General features: G+C 41.1%; 1 protein-coding gene across 1 annotated transcript in view; it reads left to right on the forward strand.

The window, feature by feature from the left end:
• The window catches only part of ADCY5 (adenylate cyclase 5), a gene marked incomplete at its 5' end in the record, with an annotated part of 205400 nt that overhangs the window by 138678 nt on the left and 44017 nt on the right, over positions 1-22705 (forward strand). The window contains 4 exons of the mRNA XM_008638242.2: positions 9389-9500; positions 9677-9804; positions 13454-13612; positions 13813-13954. Coding sequence (XP_008636464.2) covers positions 9389-9500; positions 9677-9804; positions 13454-13612; positions 13813-13954 — 541 coding nt within the window. The remainder of the gene's footprint in view (positions 1-9388; positions 9501-9676; positions 9805-13453; positions 13613-13812; positions 13955-22705) is intronic.

The following is a 22705-nucleotide window of genomic DNA, read 5'->3' on the forward strand; positions in this document are numbered from 1 at the left end:
TGTATTTTATCCATATACCATACTTCTGTCTCTAGGAAATAGTGTGGTTTTGTTTTTCTAGCTCCAATGACATTTTAACAGTTGCTTAATGTCACTGCTTACTACCTATGAAATCATGGAAATATGCCAAATATTTGGAATATGAGATATGTTAGAGGCTGAAGAGATGCATGGAATTTCATGTTCCCTGTTCAAGGACCATCTTTGCATAGAAATCCTTACGTAGTAAGTTCACCTGAACTGCCTTCTGAGGAGGAGTGGGTTTACTGCTGGTACTGGTTGTACAGAATTTCATTATATTTACTTTGTTTCTTCATGGAAGATGGAGTTTTCTGTGTCACCAAAAGGAACCAAAGATAGGTATCAACCCAAGTGCTACTGGTCAATTAAGATGTGATGGTAGGTCACATCTTAAAAAGGAAAAGCACCCCTTAATGTTAAATTATAGTCCTGGTAAAGTTGGGAGACTTTACTTGTGAGTTGAGGGTATCTATTCATTACTGCTTCTTATCAGGTAAGGAAAATTAATGTAGTGTACAACAACCAGATAATGAGTTCAATTTCCTGCAGGATTTTTTCATTTGACTCTGATATTGCAACTAATCTCCCTTGTCATTGAAAACATGATGTGGTCTATTATTAAATTTATTATCAGGTTTGTTTATTAATCAAATAATATTGATCCCTCAGTTAATGAGCTGCACCATTTTCTTCGGACAGTCATTTCAGCTTTGAAAATAACTGACAAAGGAATGTCTTCATTTTACAGTTCCTCTCCACTGATGTTCATTGGTGTTTCTCAGAAAAGTGACCATTTTAAAGTGTACACAGTTAAGTGCGTCTAAATGCTCTGGGGCCATTTCTCTTTACTGTTTCATCAGTGTAACTTTAAAAACACAACTGCTCAACTACCTTTAAAAGTATAGAAGTGGGGGGGTAGCGAGTCCACTCATCCTGACTGTTCCAAAAAGGGCAGGAAGACTGAAGTTTGTGTTCTTCAGCACTCAGTTTTCCCACCAAATGGCCATTTTGTATTCTTGATCTAACAAGCTACCAGTGGCAATTGTGTACACAGATCATCACCTCACTTGTCCATTCTCAGCTCGTCCATTGGGAGTCTGCGTATTTTGCTACCCTACCCACTTTGGGAATGGCACAATTGCTCCTTAATGTTTTAAATTATGACATTTATATACTAATGTAATGTTTTCATTATGTAGTGACTTTCCAGAAGGAAAACCCTGACTTGCTGAAATGACAAAGTAAGTAAATCCCAAAAGGACAGGACAGTGGGAAAGACACTGGAAAGAGCGAAGAAGCAAGGGTAGATTGAAGTGACGGCTGCATGCAGAATTACTGCAGCTTTTTGGTTAGGGAATACAAAAGCATCATTGTTTGCCTGAATATCCATGATACCAGAGAAGAACAGACTGAAGGCAGTTTTCACAGCTATGAAGAGCTCATTCTTTCTTCATCAAATACAAAGACCTGAGCAATATACAACAGAAAGCATCACAAACCTGATTAGAGGCAATTTCATGTCTATGCCATGTGCCTGGGCTTGAATATACATGTGGAACTGTTAACTGTGACAAAATTTATTCTCTCTTGCCTTCCCTGACAACCAATTGATTGCTGGCACACAGCCTCTTTGCAACAGGTTGTCTTTTGCTTTAATGCCTAAATTTTTAGTTGTTTCTTTGTCCTACCATGCTGCTTCTATAGCTTCAGTTGATTTTTCAAGGTATTGTCTCAAAGAGAAGGCAGGAAGGAATAGTGGGAATAGTGCCTTCCTGCCCTGAATAGAACTACAACTGTGTTGGTCTGTTTTTCAGAATTCTCTTAGCTCTGTTGTCTTACTTATTGGTTTACAGCAGGATTTTGATATCAGAGATCACTCTAATTCCAGAAAACAGACTGCAGGAATGAAAAACAAGAAAAAGTACACCTGAAGTTTGAAAACCAGAATATGGCTTCTCCTTTCTCTTTTACATGCAGTTCTGGATTTCAGGCTCTCTTGTGGAACAAAAATGAATCTGAGATTTATTGTGGTGTGAGCTGGATTCAGGTCCAGTTTGGACAGACCTGCCAGCTCTTTTGTACTGGTCAGGCAGACCTGGGTGGGTTTGGGCTTGCTCAGAGCCACAGCAAAGGCACAAGGTTGGGGTCAGCACTACACATGGTTCCCTCCTGCAAAAGGTGCTATCCTTCAGCTTTGCTCTCTTCAGCTTCCTTGGAGATGGAATGGATTTGGCATCTTTTGCATTTACATGGCTTTTTCCCCTGACCAGAACAACTGGAAAAAAATTGGCATTCCCATCAGTCCCTTCTTAGATACATGAAAAACATCTAAATTTCTTCCTTCTTACTAACCCAAAGTCTTATTTAGGATGGTTGGATTTCTTTTTCAGGTTTGACAGACAGCAGCATCTAATTCGGCTGGCAATGATGGAGGAATAAAATTCCTTTCACTCATCTCAAAGCCATCTATAATAAGTCACATCTATAGTTTGTCTGGTAGCCACTGCATATCTATTTTTATTTGGTTTTGCCTTCCTCAAGTAGTTTTTCTTCCCAAAAGCCTATTTATTACTCCTGTTTCCGTTGAAAAATCAATCTGGTTAAATATAGTCTGCTGAAATAGGAAAATCTTGTAACTCCAAATGTTTAGAAGGAGAGGATAGCAAGTTTTTCATGTTTAAAAAAAAAAAAAAAAAAAAAAAAAGAAGAGTACTGGTGTTGCCTAGCTATAGCTAAGTTCCAGTAACTGGGGATGCTACTCATGCTTGTGAACTGTAGACGCAGGGAGGTCATGGAAAAACTTTTCTTTGAATGACTGGTGCATTTTTCCCCTTCTGGTTAGTGATTTCAGGATCTAAATTTCTTCTCATTTCCTGTGCTGGCAGTGAGGGACAGACCACAGGCACTGAGGTGAGGAGCGCTGACCATGACGGACAGTATGGTGCCGTTTTTCTCAGCAGCTCCTGAGCAGCAGCAGGGACAGATCCTTTCCATGGGGCATTCCCAGCACTGCTAATGCAGACAGAGCTGCAGCCACAAATGTGGAGTGTTTGTGCTGGAGATGTGCATCTCCCAGATGAGCCCCTCGGACACTTCTGGCCTCCAGTAACACTCACCTGAGAGCAAACACGAGAAAATCAAGCCAAAGCAGGGTTCTGCAGTTTGTGTCTTTGCAATGAGCCTGGCTGTCATCATGCAGTGGCTGTGGCTGGCAGTTTGCACGTTGCCACCAGTGTCTCCCAGAGCCATCTGGTCTCCTGCTCCTTTGTTGGTTTTTGCTGTCACCAGATTCACTTATTATGGCCTTGCAGAGTGAACTTTTCAAATATGGCATGTGGGTTTGGTTTACATTTTAGGCAGCTTTGGAAGAGAGATGGGAGGGAGGCTTTCTGCCTTTTGTTTTAAAGAAAAAAGGTGAAAAGGCTCACAGTTTTCCAGGGTTTTGGTTTTGTAAGGTTTTTGTGTGTATTTCCTCCTATTTTGTGTTTTTCTCTCTCTTGCCAGTACTCCTTTGCTTATCACAGCATTTGTGTACATATGTGCCTTCTCACCCTCTTGAGCAAGTGGGAGCCGGCATGACTGATCTCAAGATGGAACACTGTCATGGTGCAGGATGAGTCTTGCTTCCCAAGGGGGAGCTGTGCCAGCTGATGTGTCACAGCAGTGCTAGGGCTCATTTGAAACAATAGGTGATTTCCAATACCAAATGGATCTTCTCTGAAATGACCATATAAGTTTAGGATAGAATGTGTATCTTTTTAATGTTGTGTTTGCTTTTTTCCCATGACTGTAGGAAAAGGAAAAATTTTAACCTCTGCTCTGTCTGATGTCCTGCTGTTCTGGAGAACATTTTTTGCATCGCTAAGGCTGTGTCTTTAGCCTGTCACATAGACATCCCTAGAGAGCAAGGCTGACGTGCTGTTGAGACCTGAGATAGTCTAGAAGTAGCTTGCTGGACCAGTCCCTGGGCTGTCACCCAGCACAATGACCTGTGTGGGCCATTTCACCCTCCCTAGGTGGGCTTTGCTGCCCTTGCTTACATTTGTGCTGCTTTTCCCAGACACGCTGCCGCCTGACTATGGTCACTGCTGTGAACTTGTCCTCAGCTTCTTTTGGTTTGTCCTTCTGTTGTTGCTGCTATCAAATTCAGCAGGGAAAGCGCATGATGAGATGTTCTCAGTGCTTCTGGAAGCTGGAGTCCTATTTTGTGCACAGGCTGAGTAGAAGAGAGGGCACACAGAGGATCTCTGTGCCATCCCATCCCCAAATAGCTATAACTAAGAAGGAGAGATTGGATGTGTCTTGGTGTCTTGTCTATTCTAGAAACTTCTAGATTAACTTAATATTATGTTTATGCCACTGAAGCTGGAAAATAATTCTGTGCTTACATTGCTGGAGGGGAGCTGGCTATTAAACAGATGTTCAAGTGCAAAAATCGACTCATTTGCCAAAATGCTGAAGAGATGCTCTTACCTTGGAGATACTCAAAAGACATCTGAGCATGGTCTTGGGTAACCAAGGGCCAACTTAGGTGGCCCTGCTTGGGCAGAGGGTTAGACAAGATGACCTCCGGAGGTCCCTTCCAACTTTAACATTACTGTGGTTCTCTGAAAGCCTACTTTGGTGTTAAGAGCCTAACCCAGCCTTTCAAGTGAGAGTTTTGTCAACTTTATCCCAGTCTGTCCCTCTTCTTTCTTCTTCCTTGTTCACAGTATGACTTAATGACACTTAACACCAATTGCAGTGGATGGTGTTGTAGCAGCCTGAGACACTGTCCTCACCCATTAGCCTAGTGAGCTCACCGACAAGGGCAGACTATAGCCAGCAGCATCCTTGTTGCATCTTTGCTCATGAATGCTTGTTTCTAGTGAACAATGATTATTCCATTATGACATATTAACTCTTTCTTCTCTTGTAGGTAGTGCTCATTGTGGTAAAATACCATGGCTTTGGTTGACATCCAGTCAGAAGCACTTTGCAGCTATTATAAGCCATTAAAGCTCACCGAGTCTGGGGTTTTGTTCTGTTTCCCATGCAGTGCCTGTGGTGTTTGGTTTCCAGCAACACATGGTGTTTATATTCATGACTGGCATTACCGTTGTGATGGTGATAGGGTTTGTATTTCTTGCCTTGCTTGATTTATGTTGTGGCTGGCGTGCATGGTGCGCACATGTCTTGAAATAGAACACGACTGGTTTTTTTGTTTTTACATTAGAAGCACTGATGATTTAATTTAGCATTTTGAATAATCCTGCATTTGCAGGGAAACCTGTGTCATGTCCCTCCTTTGATAACTGTATTAGCTCCAGACACTTAAGTCTGCACTTCAAAATCATTCTCTGTAGATGTGTGTGGTTTTTAAATGTCTCATGTGGTTTCCTGCTTCCTACCTTGTCCTTAGCTCTTCTTATTCCTTATGTTCTTCTTTGCTTTCTGCCAAATCTCTCCCCCCGCACACTTGCAAAGAAAGTTCTCCTTTGCCATCTTTTGCCATCCCAAAGACCTCGGGATGCTTCTGCCTCAGGGTACATCAGTAGTGCAAGGATCACCTGACTTACAGGAGATAGTTTTAAAGGACCTGCAGTAGTCGGACTCCCTGTGCAGTGGGATGGACCTGAGCTGGTCTCTGGGATGTTGCACTCAGGCTTCTGCTGATTCCAGAGCTGCTTGTCCAGGTGTATCTTAACTGTTGTGTGAGTGCTTTACAGACCAAAAAATGGGAAAGCTGAGCTCAGCAGGTTGGGAGTGTTCTCTTCTTGTCTCTGCCTCCTAGCTGTGCCTCCCTCCATTTCAGCTCAGTCTGCCTTTGCAGCTTTCTGAAGCGCTGTGCAGAAAGCAGCCAGACATCCCATTCATGAAGGCCTTACAGTCCACTGTGTCCTGGTGGTTTTGGGAAGAACCAAACTCAGGCAGAGGCTGGCATTCCCATGGCAGCAGCAGCTGGAGCAGTGAGCCCAGCCTGCCCTGTGCTGCCCTTCAGAAATGGTGGAATCAGCAGGAGCCAGCAGTTATGGGGTGTTCTAATCCATGTACTCACCTTTTCTGTTCCCCTGCCTGGTGCTTGGGTGAGAGCAGGCAGGTATCAGGCTGGTCCCTAAGCAGAGGAGAGGCTGGCAGGATCTGCCATCAGGCTCTTTTTCATCTTTTTTTCCTGTCAGTGTCATGAGCCACATAGGGCAACAGGCATAAAACTGAGCTTGCCTTGTAGAGCTATGAAATCTTGAGCCAGTTCTTGCTGGAAATAAGAACTGAAATAGGAGCTTAGGAAAGTATTCACCTCTACCCTAAAACACAATTTGTGGTACTTTTCAACCAAAATAAAACAGAAAGAATTTTAAAAGACATATAAAATTAATGATAATTCCTCTTTTCTTCTCTGTCTTTCCCAGAAATAAACCATTTTCTGTATTTTTTTGAGGTCATACCCTGGTTACTGCTGGACAAAACCCAATCAGATGGTAAATCTGAAGACAGTGATGGAATGGAAAATATATCAAGAGCTCTGAAGCCATTACAACATTTTAATTACATACTAAACTGGTTTTTCCACAAAGCAGTAGCTTCCCAGATGAAGGGACTGGGACTCAGGGCTTATAATAGTTGCTGATGCCCAGACTGCAGATTGTGTGGTCAATCCCTTCTAATCAGCTTCAGCTAATAGTACTGCTAAACCACTGCCTTACTTATCTCATGATATTTTATAGCTATAATAATTATTTCATTTGACCTTTTGTTGGCCACTGTCATTTACTGCACATTTTGGCACAAGGGAGGCCCATTACAGGCATTGTCCTCCCACCAGCAAGGAAATGGCATTACCTCTGAAGACTGATGAACAGTTGGCTTGAGTAGGGCTCTTCATCACAATCCCCAACACCATGGCTCTTTAATAAAATCTCTTCATTGCTAAGGGTAGTCTGACATGTAAGACTGAAGTGTGTGGAGCGAGGAGCTAAGGGGAGTGGGAAGCTGTGTGTTTAATCTCTAAGGCTGCTAGTCTGGGTAAGATGCACTGGCAGGGTCTGGAGGTGCTTCAGTCGTCTCACTGCATGTGGGTTGTGTGTATAAGGACATAGATATAACAGGCTTTGTTTTCAAATAACAGCTCTGACTAAACACAGGATGAGGATCATGTGCTGTTCCCTGATGGCCACTGTAAGAGAAACCATTTTCCTAGTCACTTCTGGATTGTTGCCTATTTTACAGGGAGCAGGCTGACTTTATGCGTTACAAGGGCTAATAACAAAAGGAATTGAAGTTCTTGGGTCCCTGTTCCTCCCTTGCAGGACTGGGACTGAGAAACCTGGCTGGTGTCTCTGCTGCTGGAGCTGCAGTGCTAGCAGGGATGTGTGGAGGGGACAGATTATGCAGAGGAGTAAAATGGGATTTAGTGGCTTTCAGTTCTCTGTTGAGAGCAGAGGACTGGGGCTTCAGGCTGGGTTCAGGTTCACAAGGACTGTTTGCTCTGACTCCTGTCCTGTTCATTCTCCAGTCGCCTGACACGGATGTGTCTATCCTCTCAGTCTTCAGTTCCCAGATACCTGTCCTCTGCCATCTCACATGCAGTCCTTTCCATACCCTGATGAGGTTTTCCATTCCCTGCAGCCTGTGTGCCCCAGAGAGTGTCTTCTGATAGCTCAGTGGTGTAGCTGTTTGGTGGCAGAGCAGGTGACACAGCTGTAATGCACTCAGGTGCTTGGCCAGCAGACACAAATCTGTGTGTAGAGCAGCTCCATAGGTCTCTGCTGATTGCTTCATTTGCATGGTAGAAAATATTGCCACAATTTAACTTCTAGAAATGTCTGATCCATTTATCTAGCATGGTAGTAATGGGGAATGGAGGGAGCAACCTCAGTTATTTGTCCATGTTTATTAGGCATGAGGAGAAGGCTCAGGGCCTCCCTGTGTAGTATTTTCAGATACACCCATTGACACCTGAATGTCAGAGCAGCAGCTGATCTTTATTTCTCCTGTTCTAACACAATGCTGTTGCAACATGCACACAAGCAAAGAGTGTGAACATGTTCAAAAGTGAGTAATCTGCAATTTGCCCCAAGTTGGAAGAGGAACGTGCTAGCAACAAGACACATTTTGTTACTGCCACAAGAACTGGAGACATTTCCCATTTGTACATTACATATTAGCACATACTTAAGTTGCTTATGAGCAATACAGACTTGTCTAAGCTTTCATTTGATTTCAAGTGTGTTTCTTCAGAAGGTTTACTTTTATTTGTAAATATGTGAAATCTTGATTTATTTTTGTGTGTTTTCTCAAGTGTTTAAAAATGGCAAAGTATATTTTGATTCAGACATCCCTTCATTCCTGTCTTGTTTTTTTCTTGTACATTTTAGCATCAGTCTGACTAACAAAGAAGTATTTAATACAATATGGTTGGTTGGTTGGTGATTTATTTGAGTTGAAATGTAGAAGGAAAATATGAAAAGCATGCCAGAATTGAAATGTGTTTCAGGCTTTTTGCAAAAATTGCTTGTGAAAATATTTTTGTTGGTTTTGCTTTCTGACTGAAGACATTGCAGGGAATTCCAACTGAAAACATACCTCTGCAATTTGCCTAAAGCATGTTGGAGTTTTATTTTACAAAGATGAAACAATTCCAAAGTGGTTGTTATTTAGACTTTTAATTTCTTTTCCAAGTACAGCTTGATGGCAATAATCAACTTCAAAGAACAAATCAACCACTGGATAAATGTTCCAATATACAAGTAGAGCTTATGAATTTTCTATTTGTATGAATGTGCATGTATGTATACATTTTATCTTAGATCTAGGTAGATGCAGTCTGCTGCTTGTTTTACTGAATAGTTTTAAATTTGCCATAATGGATGGGTTTGATTGCAAGTCAGTATTTTCCATGTTGTAATTATCAATGAGACAGAATCTTCGTGCAGTTAAAAAGAAACTCACAACCCACTGTTGTCCTTGCACTACAACATTAATATTGATTCACTGAAATCAAAGGCTCATTAATAATACTTGTGATTCAAATAATTGTGCTTTCAAACCAGTCTGGGCTGCTTTCACAGGGCTTTCCCAGTCCCTCCTGGGCGGATGAGTGATGTGATATCCTTGTGTCACGGTTGGCCTCAGTCGGCAAGTTGCAATTGTCATTTGGCAGCACATGGTCATTTTGTGCTTGCAGCCTTACTGAGAGGAGCTCCTGGGCACTGCAGGTGTGATAGGGGCTGCATCATAAGGTGCCATTAGGGTTGCTCATCACCTTGTTGCTATAGGGCTGAGACACCCCTACATGCTTCCCCATCCCAGACTTCTACCTTGGAATTTACACTTACACAAATATCAGCAACAAATTTTGTAACCTTTTTTTTTTTCCTCTTTTCCCAAGCATCCTCTTTGCAGACATAGAGGGTTTCACAAGTCTGGCCTCCCAGTGCACTGCTCAGGAGCTGGTCATGACACTGAACGAGCTTTTTGCCAGATTCGATAAGCTTGCAGCTGTAAGTGTTCTATTATAATTTTGTTTCCTCTTTTTTTTATTCTTCTGTTGCAAAAATGACATACTGTGCTGGTTCACTAGATTTCTTAAATATTCACTGCCCTAAAAGGCAAGCTATTGCAAGCATGAATATAATCTGAATACTTCTTTCTCCTTTATTATTTTTTTTTTTTTTAGGAGAACCACTGTTTAAGGATCAAGATCCTGGGTGATTGCTATTACTGTGTGTCTGGGTTGCCAGAAGCAAGAGCTGACCATGCACACTGCTGTGTTGAAATGGGAATGGATATGATAGAGGCCATCTCGTAAGTACCATATTCCCCATAGAGAAGCTCAGAACAAATGCAAGTAGATTTTCTTTCCTGTTAGGTCTTTTTACATTAGGAGCAAGGTAACCAAACCAAAGAACTCTGGCCAGCAAAAAGGGAAACCAGCTGGAACAAGAAAACAAAATGCTGTAAAGGTTTGATGTCAGCAAAACAGACACTTGTGTCTATACAGCCATGTGGATATCAGAGCTCAGTCTCTTGATGAAAAAGGCAAAGGTTACTATAATTACAGGAAGTCTTGTTCCCAAAGGAGGATGCCAGTGAATTACAGAATTGTGAATTCAGAGGATTAATAATAACTTTATTAAATTTCAGTCGCTATTCATTTATATCTCTTTAAATCAGTTTTTTACTCACCTTAAAATTGCTCTGCTAAGGTCTGTCTTGTCTAGTTCAACAAATCCATCTCTATGTGTCCCTATGCCAAACGGGTCAGATTCAAGGCTTTCTCACTTTAGTTAAATTAATTACTGAAATAAAGCATGAAGTTGGTCTGGCACAGAGTGGGACAGATTCATGGTCTTCTTCTTTATTTCTATTTGCTTCCTCATCTTTATTTTTCTCTTTCAAAACCTCTGGTGATGCTTTGCCTGCTCCTGAGGTCAGACTAGAAATGATGTTAGTCCAGACCATTCCTGTCTTTAAAGAGTAACAAATAGGATACCTGTATCTAGTTTTTATTACTTGGAGGATTACAGACAGTGTTGAATAGTGTTTGCATTGTACATGTGCTTTCACAGGCCAATTATTTCAGAATTCAGGGAAGGAAGATTTATTTGGTCATCTTGAGTGTATGCAAGTTTAGGTACAAAGTTCAGTTTTGGATAGTAACTGAGCTGACCTTGATACCTACACCATCCCTGCTGCACAGACTCTCCTGCTGTTTCCTTTCTCTTCTGTTTTTTATTTTCTGAAAGCATCTTCTGAAGTATTAGTGGCACCAACAGAGAAGTAGATCATCTCTAGGCAATTCTCCTCTTATTCCATACAGTAAATTGATGGAGTTTCCACTTCAGCTTGATAAAATCTACAGCTACCTATTTACTGAGCTTGGTACAGTACCTCCTTAACCATTTGAATTTCTGCAAGGACATCAGTACACCCCCAGAGTTTTCAACCTCATTTTCATAACACAAATACATCGGGTGAAAAGCAGTGTTTTCACCCAAGGGCTCCATTCAAAGCACAGTATGCAACAGCATTCCCTTGCTTTGTATACAGTGTACACTGCCCAGACTTCCTACCTCTCCTCTCCTGATTTTAAACTCCATTGCTTTGCACCAGTCTCCTTTTGGGGTTTGTATGCAATGTGCAAAATAAAAGGAGTTGCAAGTAACTAGTTTCCAGTAGCCCTTGAAAGAATGCTATTTCTTCCAGGTGAAATACAGTTAAGTAGCAGGTGACAGAGGGTCTTGTCAAACACAAGAAGCAGCAATCCTTAGCCACCAGCCCTACCAACAGAACACTGCGTCCATTGCCCAGTAGTTGGCCTGATGAAATCCAGAGATCTTCATGTGTTGCTGTGTAATCCCCCACAAGGCTGGATAACACCAGGGTGTCTAGACTTCATTGATTAGCTGCAACCCACCTTACTTGGAATAAACACAGAGCTGAAGGGCACTCAGTGTTTGTTTACAAATAGCTCTTCAAGAGCCTTTAAAACTTGTTTCCCACTCGCTGTATAATGAATGCATTTAACAATCTTATCTCTTAATAAGTCTGGAAGGTGACTCTGTTCTCACTACCCCTGCTCTCCCTCTTCCCCCCTCCTCCTCTAAGGATCAAGATAAGAGGTTTCACAATTAAGGTAACCAATAGCTACTGAACATTTGATTGCAGGTAACAAATAACTACTGCACATTTGATTGCAGGCTTCACCAACACTGGGCCCTGCCTGTAGGCTGATTTCATCTGTGTCTAATAACAGCAGAGAGTGTTACCCCAAATAGAAAAGATTTCAAGAAAATTGTATTCACTGTACTGCTGGTATAAATGAGCTGAAGAAAAAAAAAAAAGGAAGGTAACAAAGGATATTTCATTTGTTTATAAAGAATAGCCAAACTTATTTGTTTACTGCAAAGTCTAGACTAGACAAAGTCACCTTCTCATCAATGACTCTACTGAGAAAATTTCCCTGGTCTCGTGTCAGTAACATGGCTTGGCAGGGGGTGCAGGAGGGGTTGTAGCACCCAGTGGAGGGGAGGAGCTGCAGCTGTGTTGTTCCTGTCAGGTTTACAGGTGCTACATTTTTATTACCCCAGTTCCTGTTCCTTTCCTGAGTGTTGTGGTTGGAGTTCTTTCAGTTCATAAGCCTGTAACACCTTACCCATATCATCTTCCTTTACCTGCTAGAGAATCTCTGTTGCTTGTTAATAAAAATAATGAATGTCACTTCAGTGAGTAGGTACTGAAACATAAGATATGGATCATAAAGAGAAAGGAACTCGAGGAAGATATAAGCTGTTTCAACAAGAAGTCATCTTGGCCACTGTTTTTTAAGGGACATATTGCACTGTTAAGAGTGAACCGGAGTCCAGAATTGGTCTATCTTTAATCATGCAATTTCATTAATAACTAAAGCATTAATATTAGAACTGTTGATGTTAGGGAGTTGGGAGGACTTACCTATCCAGATGATGTTATCTAGAAAGGACTGGATGAACCTGAAAACTGAAGAGATTGAAATCTGGTATAAAGGTATAAATCTGGTATAATGGTATAAATCTGGTATAAAGAAGGTGTAAAGTACCTTCTTGCTGCAAGGAACTTACTTCTCAAAGGAAGGGACAGTGGTACATGATGTAGGTGAATTTGCCTGCGAAACATGGACATTCTGAGAATGATGTGATTGGCAATAACGAGAAGCAGAGTTGTTCTGAATGCCTCAAGACTCTCCTACCCACACTCCTAAATATATTTTTCATGTGAACAGCTATTGAAGTTAACTTTTGCCCCAAAAGGGCAAAACCCACAAAGTATTCCAGCAGTCTTTTTGGGAGTGAGCAGAGCATCCAAAACCTCATTACAATCAGAACTTGAGTATTTGTAGCTGTCTGTTTGCTGACTGCAACAGATGTGGTTCTCTGGTTTTGCTACTGTAAGGCCTGTTAAAGCTTTCCAGCTTCAGTGGGGTATTTCACACACGTATCATATTTCATCTGTGGAACAGTTGATGCTTGGTGCCATACAGACAAATTAAGATCTCTGAAATAATTTCCTTTTTCTCTTTTCAACATGCTGTTACTCTTAATGAGGCCAAGTGCTGGCAGGTTATGTCCAGCTTTGGTATGGAAATCAGAGACCAGCACTTTAATCCTTTTACTGCCCCAGAGATAATTTTTTTTTATGAGTTCTCAACTTGGTCCTAAGTTCAGTGTACATGGATTTACTCCAAGAGCTCCCTGTTCCAATTAGTGCTGTTCTTGGCCAGCCTGGCCATCCAAGAGCAGTACAACTTGTCCAGTTTTGTCCTGTTGTCCTGTTGATGTGGATGAGTAGCCCCATGTGCATATGTGAATAATTTATGGATCATTATGGATTTTTGTGTTCTGGATGCCAGTATGTGCTGCTGACTGCAACCATTCAGTTGTAAGTAATGCCCCTTCTCCCCCACGTCTCTTTTCAGACTAGTCCGTGAGGTTACTGGCGTGAATGTCAACATGAGGGTCGGAATCCACAGTGGGAGAGTTCACTGCGGGGTCTTGGGCCTTAGGAAGTGGCAGTTTGATGTGTGGTCCAACGATGTTACATTAGCCAACCACATGGAAGCAGGGGGCAAAGCTGGGTAAGTTGTTTCATCAAAGCTGTTGTGTTTAGCCATGAAACTCACATACTAAATGTGTAGGAGTAGTAGCATGGCTAAATCAATTGGTGTTTATTGCTCGTTTGTTCCAGTACATGGAACCCATCCCTGACAGGACCTGGCTTTTTAGGTGACAACTTTTCAGAGTCTACAGAGCTTGCTTGTCCTTTGTCTCATTCAAGGCGCATCCACATAACAAAAGCAACCCTGAACTATCTCAATGGAGACTATGAGGTGGAGCTGGGCTTCGGAGGGGAGCGCAACGCTTATCTGAAAGAGCACAGTATTGAGACCTTCCTGATTGTACGGTGCAGCCAGAAGCGGGTAAGACCAAACAAACTAAGCAGGTTTAGGTACCTTTAATAACTTGATGTCTCTGAAACACCGAAGTAAAGCCTTTCTAGATGAGACAGTTGACTTTCAGTGACAAAAATTCCTGTTTCTCTCTCCTCTTCCTGAACTTTTATGTGCATAGAAGGGAATAGCCACCAACTACATAAGGTGTCTGTGTCAAGCTCTTTCTAGTTCTCTCAAAGAAATTCTCCTCAAAATCAATCCTCAAGTTGTTTTCAAAATCACACGGAAGAATGTTGTTAATATAGATATGTGTTTTGTAGAAGTGCTTAAAGGAATAGAGTAAAACCACAAAGATCTTTTCTCTGTCAGATTACAGAGGTGATTTTGTCTACTGGCTCACCAGATGAATGACCATAAAGATTAGAGCAGTTCCTATCATTGCTTTTCAGCCTCTCTTTCTGAAGATGGGAAAAGCTGGCCCATTGTAGTGATGGATGATCATTGTGATAGTAAGATGAGATCATACCAATTATGACATGGGTCAGGCTGCACAAAATAAGCCTATTAGGGCATTACTGAACTGAACTTGAATCAAGTCAAACTCGAGTGGACTTCAGCTGATATATCTTCTTTTTGTGACACTGCCAACAGCAAATTATCACTGGTTTATATTCTTTTTAAAAATGGTAGACTGAAATACTAGAAAAGGACCTTTTTGATCTAGTTGAGCATAACCAATAATATTTCACGTAGTAATTTCTGCACTGTAGGCACTACTTTGCTATTCACAATATAGGCAAGCATATACAGATTGGCCTGAATTGAAAATAATTTCATATTTTTCTGAATCTAAAACCAATTAAACCTTCCCACATCTGTAAATAGGACTGCCATGAGATTAAGTGAATTAGAGTTTGTGACATGTTCCAGCAGCATGGTTGATTTGAATAACTAACACCTGTACAGAAGTACTTTGCTACCATTCCCTCATTTCCTGAGAGAAGGGAAGCCTCAAATCTCCTTAATGGATACAGTGTAAAAAATCTCCAAGAAAACCCCTTATCATCTGCTAAAGAGAGAAGATGATGTTTTGGTCTCTATCTGCTCATAAAATAAATCTCATTAACAATTGTCAATCTTCAAAAGAGGATTAAAACTTGCAGTGCAAGATTATTGTTCCTGAGCATCACTGCCTGTCAATGGACCAGCTGGTGTTTATACCCAAATCACTTTCTCTTTGCTGGGAAGATTTAAGAATATAAGTCAAAATACCCTTGTGGTCAGACCCCATTTCCTGGAGTGGAGAACCTATACTGACTTCTTAAATCATGCAGTCACCAAGCTGTCTGCATATTCTTGGGGAGAACCGAAAGTTTCTCTGGACAGAAGAGAAAGACATAAGATCAGGATTCTGCTGCTTGCAAGTATAGACAAAAAACCTCAGAAACAGAGACTTCAGAGTGCTTGGCACCCAACTTCATTTTTGAACATGGCATGTATTTTGAGTAGGAGATTGGACAGAGAATCATAAGAGACATGGATTCAATTCCAGACATAGGTTTTGAGGAACTTCCATCTTTATGCCTTGATTTGCCATAGTAAAATAAAATGGGCCATTCTTTCACTGCTTTATACGTATTTATTGCAGCTCTGTTACATAGTGCAGCCCTTAGCTGAAGTTTCTGAGTGCTACTATAATGCTGCTGTAACGTACTGCGTCCCAGAGTGGCTAAAAATTGGGACATTTGCATGACTTATGTAATTATTGGGCTAAACTGAAACACAAAAAAGCAGCTACCCAGTGTCATGGGTATTAGGTGTTTAGAGTTTTGAGGTTTGCCCATACTGCTGCAATTTCTGTGCTCCCATAGCTATTTTTTAATCTCTTTGTGAATCTTTCCGTAGAATGCCTTGGATTGGAAAGGACCTTAGAGATCACCTTGTTCCAAGCACCCTGCCAGGGCAAGGACACCTTCCATTAGACCAGGTTGCTCAAAGCTCTATCCAACCTGACCTTGGACACTTCCAGGGATGGGAAATCCACCATTGACAACCATTGTTCCAGTGTTAAAAGTTGTCTCCCTCTTCAAAAACTTTTTCACATAACATGAAGATCAGAAGTGAGAAGTGAGATCAGAAGTTTTGCCCATTGTCAGTTCAGTCAGTCTTGAACATTTTGCCTGATGGCTGGCAAAATTCTGGTACTTTACTTTTTCCTTTCATTTCTGCTTGATTTTAATGTCATCTTGTGATGTATTTAGCCAGGTTTTCAGTTCATTCTGTTCCAGTAATGGCCATAAAATGTTCACCTCACTTAGTAAAGAGTTCCTGTGAGTTGTGTCTGGGTTCCTGCTGTCCTCGTGCATAAGGCTTGGAATTAGCATTGGCCTGAGAGCAGATCCAAGTAACTGCCTGAGCAGTTCCTCAGTTCACACAGCAGACTTGAATTATCTGGATACCTGGTTCATCAGCCCCACAGCCATCAAAACCCAGCAATACCATGAGTTATGATGAATACATCAAATGTAAGGGTTTATGTTCCATACCCTTTCTGCTTACTGTTGCCATGGGGAGCCACAACTTTGAACTTCCTCTCTTTTTTGTTTTTTTGACTTTTTCACTGTGTTAATACCATTTCTTGAGCACAGAGCAAGTGGGAGGAACATTTATCTCATATTCTTGTTCCAGGAACTGAAACTAGCTTCTTCTTTGAAAATATTTTTTCTCTTCGTCCTTTTTAAAATTGCTGTTAACTGGAATATAATTGATGCAGTTTTAGGGGGAAAAAGGCTAGATTCTGCTCCCTCAGTCCTTAATAATATCTCTAGAGCTGAAAACGTAGTTGTTGTTTTCTGTCTGGTATGCAGAAGAGTTGCTTTCTATTAAAAGAGAACAAAATGCAAAGTTTTAACAACCAGTCTTTTTAGATTTTTTTCTCCTCATCTCTACCTCCAGATCTGCTTTCACCTTTCTGTTTGCCCTGTCCTCTGATTCTGCTGCCCTCATGGGTGAGCACTTGCCTGTGAAGCATATAAAAAGATGAAATTAGCAGGTTCTGCCATAAAGGTCTGTTGAATCTTTTGCTGTGGTTTGTTTGCTCCCATTAGTGCTAACAGTGGGCTGCTCTAAAACCTAGTTGCTCTGGTTGTCTGGTGTCTGCCAGAAATTGTGTCCCCTCTCCTTTTTTCTCCTGAGACAGACTCTTCTAATGTCTTCACACAACAGAGACAAGCACAAGCTCTCACATTTTCTTGCTCATCAAAGGAAACCTTTACCTTTTGCAAAGTTGGATTATCTCAGTGTCTTCTATTTATTCTGTGATGAACTAATGTGATTCCTGATAATGAAATGAAATTTCTGTCTGTGATCTCTACGGGAGTGACCATGTGCTTTGTACACTCAAATGTCTCAAGTTCCATTTCTACCATGTTAGTCCTCAAATGTTGGGTGCTAATACTTCTTCATATCTATCAAATATACCTCTGCTTCCCTCGTTAGCCAAATCTGTCATTGCTCACTTGCTGCCAGGTAATATAAGAAAAAATTCACCCAAATCTGCCCCAAGAGCAGTAACTGAGTAACTCTGCTAGTAACTTTCATCTAGACTAATACGTCCTTATTCAACACTGTCTCTTGCCATTTCACTAGAAACCAGCTCTTTTCCCAGCTTCATATTCCCCATCTGTCTTAGCCATTACTCTCCAGCACAGCACTCTGTCAAATGGTCTATGGAAGAAACAAAGCCAGTGAGAGCTACTGTATTTTTTCCTCTTTAGAGAAACTTGGATTCAAGGCTGTTAATCCAAACCCAGCATTTGCTGCTCTACAAGCTCTGTGTCATGATCGCTGACTAAATAGTTATTAAAAATATCTTTTACCAGAACTGAAATGGAATCTGGCAGTTTTCCACAGATCTGGAATGGAGGTTGTCTCTCTGACTTCAGCATATGACGCTTAAGTTTTGCTTCCAGACATGGTTTAGTGGGACTTGGCAGTGCTGTGTTTACAGTTGTGCTCAATGATCCTCAATGCAACCTAAATGATTCTGTGATTCAATGCTTTCCATTTATAACCCTATGCTTATGAGACTTCTTCCCTTTTGCCTCTACTGTGGCAGTAGTGATTACCTGGAGAGAAACAATCTGTTCCTTCAGCTCTACAGTAATGAAGAATTTTAAGTTTCTGTTATCCTCACATGGGTGATTTACACAGAGTGACTTCGGCTCTTATTCAGTTAATTTTCACAACCATTTGGATATGTGTTTCTAATGGACTTAATACATTAGCATGGAAGAAATACAGGAGTTCTCCAAGGAGATCTTTGCCTTTCTTCCTTACTGACTTCTTTCTTTACCTGAAAGTCTCTATTTCCAGACAAACAGCAATTTATCAGCTAGAATTACTAAAACTGTTGCCCACATTTTAGTGATTCCCAAAACTTAAGCCCTAGGTATTGCAATGGCCTGCACGACATCTTTACCCTTCTACAGAATGGGGTTTTTTTATTCATGTTACATGGGGCTTTTTTAGCTCACCCTGCAGACTCTAGCATTCATATTGCATAACTCTGGTCCTCCACCTTCACAACTTTTATATCTGCCCTTCTGAATCTTATTCAAAATGTTTGTCCCACTCATTATTGCTATCCTATCACTTCCCTGATATTCTTACTGTACTCCATTTATTATTCCCAGTTCTTGGGCTGCCCCAGTTTCTGGTGTTTTTACAGGAGCATGTCACTTGGTGGTTGTTGCTCAGATTCTGCTCTTCTTTGAGATCAGGTGGTGCACTAATTTGAAAAACCATCACAACTACTCTTCCCAGCACTCTAATCACTGGTCAAAGCTTTACTCTGAGAAGGGTGAAAAAGTGTGTGTTTGAAGGAGTGGGAAACAGACCATAAGGTGAATAGGATTTTAGCAGCACATTGTTTTACACCTAGTTTTATCGTCCTCAACATTGTCAGAAATCTAGGGGAATGCTTTGTTTTGAACACAAGTAGAAACAAAATGTGCCTGAAAACAGATGAGCAGTACTGCTGATCAAACATGCTGTGCTGAGTGCACAAAGTCTGAAAGGGGAAAAAGTGTTTATTTTTTCTAATGTCTTTCAATTGATTACACTTGGGTGTTTCTTTTAACAATAGCAGGTACACACCAGTTTCAAAAAGGATTGTTGATGGTGGCCTTAAAACAGCTCAACAAAACTTTGGCTGTAACTCCTAGAAAAACAATTCTTATTCTTTTCTAAATAACGTCCTGGAATTCCATCCAGCTGAAGAAACAAAATGGTCCTTTAAATGTTGAGCATGTGAGTCTCCTAAAACACAATCAATCTAATGTGATGATTCCTCAATTTAGCACATTTAATCAGATCTCAGCAGGGTTCCACTCATGTAGATTTATGAAGGCAGTGGTTTGGAGCATTTAACACTACAAGAAACATCATCCAGATGTCAGAAGGACTTCAAGACAATTCAAAGAATAATATGTAGCTAAATCTGATATGGCTGATCCATGATTAGACTTCACTGTTGCACTGATAGTGATCAATATGTTGGAAAATCCTATCACACACACTAAAGAGGTAACAGGCATTCTTGATTCAATTGATAAGTAAAAGAAAACCCCAGCTCTTTCTGCAGTTTTGCTGTAGCATTACTGTAGCTCAGTGTGTGGGAACTGGTGGTGGGAACACAATACAACCCCTGGGAATCAGATTTACAGTCTCTTTGTGAGTCCAGATTTGAAAAGTTCCCACAACAGCCTTCTGGAGTTTATCCACCTAAAATCTGAAAAACCCATTGCTGTCAGAGACTTTTGCACCTTCTTCTCATGTTGGTAGTACCTGTAATGAGTAGGACTGAAGGGCATCACCACTTCTCTTTCTTTATTCTTCTTTTCCAGTCTTGTTATGCCTTAGGCAGCCTTGTGTGCAAGTTCTCCTTATGCTGTCACTTAGCCAGGAAGAAACAGAGGAGGCAGTCTCATAAATTTTCACAGAGGAGCTGTGTCCCATCTAATGCTTAATTTTTAGAGTTTGTTATTTTCATCACCCACGGAACAAGTGATTTTGCAGAAAATAAATTATCTCAAGTTTTTAAAATAACAGTATAATAAGTACTGATGTTAACAGCAAAGTCCTATTGTTCAAGATGATATAGTAGCACATTATGTAATGTGGAAAAGCTAAAGTGCACTGTATTTGTATATATGTGTTTTAATCTGATTGGAAATACTGCTGAAACACAGTCCACAATCCAGTGGGAACTTCCTACCAGAGGTGGGGGGGAAATACTGCCAGAGTTCATGAAGCCATAGAAAATTTATGGCGCCTGACCTCATGGTTAGAAACAATCTCAGAATCATGTTTACCCATTTGTCCTGTCCTTACCTCAATCCAGATGTGTCAGTCAATACATTTGAGGTCTTTTATTTCCTTCAAATTCATCAAGTGATGCTTCAGACTCACTAGCACTTGCAGCAGGTACAAGGATCACTCACGGGCTGAGAGGGGTAGTATGCCTTCATGGACTTTGGCATTAAGGTTTTTCTCAAATTCTAACCGGATTTACTAACTCATGGGGTGAAAACCTGCTGTATATCATTTTTATCATCTGTTGATGTAAAGGCATTTGTAAAGTAACCAAATAGCTTTGCTTTTATGGATCCCCAGACTAGTTTCAACATCAGGGGTTTTTTATTACATTTGGTTGAAAACCCTTCCCTAAGTTGGAATAAAATGGATTGACAGTGTCACTTCTGTTGTTGAAAAACAATATCTATTTGCTTGGAGATAATGAAACTGTATTTCCTACCAGTTTTCTGGCATCACATCATAAAAGAAAGAAGCATAGCTATGAAAAAGATTGCATAACTGAAAAACAACCACAAGAAAGTACTACAAATGATGGCAAAGAGTATAAAGAGCAGTGACTCTTAGAAAACAAAACCTCAAACCAACTCAAATCTGGACATCAGAATTTCATCACATTAATGTATTTTTAGAAACATTTAAAAGATGTCTCTCCTGGAGGTTATCCAGTGGCTCTGTCATGACTGCTCATGTGAAACTCAGCTGGTGCCAAGTGCTGGAATTTTCAGCCGTTGCAGACAAACCAATGGTGGGCTCAATGTGGGGAAGAGGTGACACAGGAGGCACTTGCTGTCCTGGAGGTGTCGATGTGGGAGCGCCTATGGTTCCCCTTAATGGTCATCCCAGGGTGCTGACAGCTCCCTTAGGTCTGCTTCCACAGGGTTTCCTTGTGAACCTACCCTTGTCATCCTGGCTGGATGAAGAAGGTCTTTGCTGGCAGCCTGGAGCTGCAGGACCACTGCTGCTCACTGTCACGGGGCCAGCTGGGTGTGGGCACAGGGCTCCTGTCACAATTGGCCCCATGTCCCCAGCCCGTGGCCATGAAGCTGTGGCCCCACGTGCTCAGGAATGTTTGGTGCCCATGTGGTGAGCTGTTGTCATTGTAGCTGTCTCTTTGTTGCAAGGAGAGAGAAGATGATTTCCCATGCTTGTCAATCAGGCAGCTTTCTCCAGCACTGACTTTCAGCAAGCCTTTTTAAATTTCTTTTTTAAAACCCTAATTTAAGGCAGCATAGCACTTGACATTTAACTCTGTGGTTACCATGGAGATAACACCAGGTATTTTGCAAACTCCTGAGAAGTACAAGTTACACTGAATAGTGGGGAATCAAAATAAATAGGTATGGAATGCAGACCCCAGGCAAGAAAAGCAGTGGACCTACTTGTACTGTCAAGTAACACTTGAACCAAAATTCTAGAGTTGAAAGCAATGGAGGTTTTCTTTTTAAATAACTCAGTTGTCTGGAAATCCAAAATTAACTATTAAGTCTATTTTTTTTCTGTAATGTCATTGAAGCAGCAATTCTCTTGAAAAAGTTTAATCTCTCAAGTAATAAACAACTATCCCTACCTTCTGAATTTTCAAGCTCTCCAGAGGTTGTCTGTTTTAAGAAAGGATATAGTAATTGCCACCCCTCTGTCTTCTGAGTCAGTACAGGTAAATCACACAATCCTCCCTGAGCCAGTCTGCAGCGCAGCCCTTGATAGAGGGACTTCTGTCTGTGGAACACATTCCATGTGGAGACCTGCCTGTCTTTTTGGCTAGGGACTATATTCAAAATAAGGACCTGATCTGCCCATTGTTGAGCCTAGTTACATGCTGCACTTCTGTGCTCTTGTGGCTGGCACTGAGCTTGAATGAAACCTGTCTGACAGATCCTGTGCTAACCTCACAGTAAGATCCCATTGTAGCCAAGAGTCAAGGCCTTGATAATGAAACCAAAGACTTTGTTCAAACTTCAGGAGAATTAGTGTCAGTGTGAAATTGGAAGCTAGCATTAGAGTCAGGGAGACCATTTTGTCACACACTGCAATTTCATCACCCTTAACATATACACAGTTGAGTGAAAGATTTATGTGCTTTCCTTAGCATGTCTGGGAATATACTGTTGCAAGTGTGGAAAATTATCTGCTTGTACCTATGGAGAAAGGTGTCCTGTATTTCCATAGCTTCAAGGACCTTCAAGGCTCCTGTTCTTCAACGAGATCACTCAGTGTGTCATTTCTCTTCCAATTTTAACTGTTTGATTGCTTTTTGAGGACCCTCTGTGTAGTATCTCATCTTGGAACTGCAATTTTCTATCTGAAATTATTCAGTTTGATTCAATTTGCTAAAAAAGAAAATAGATGTCTCCATTTTGGAATGCTCCCCATGTTTACACAGGTTATGGTGGTTGTTCAGAA

The sequence above is a fragment of the Corvus brachyrhynchos genome, unplaced genomic scaffold, assembly GCF_000691975.1.
Source record: "Corvus brachyrhynchos isolate BGI_N302 unplaced genomic scaffold, ASM69197v1 scaffold126, whole genome shotgun sequence".
In the NCBI taxonomy this organism is placed as follows: domain Eukaryota; kingdom Metazoa; phylum Chordata; class Aves; order Passeriformes; family Corvidae; genus Corvus; species Corvus brachyrhynchos.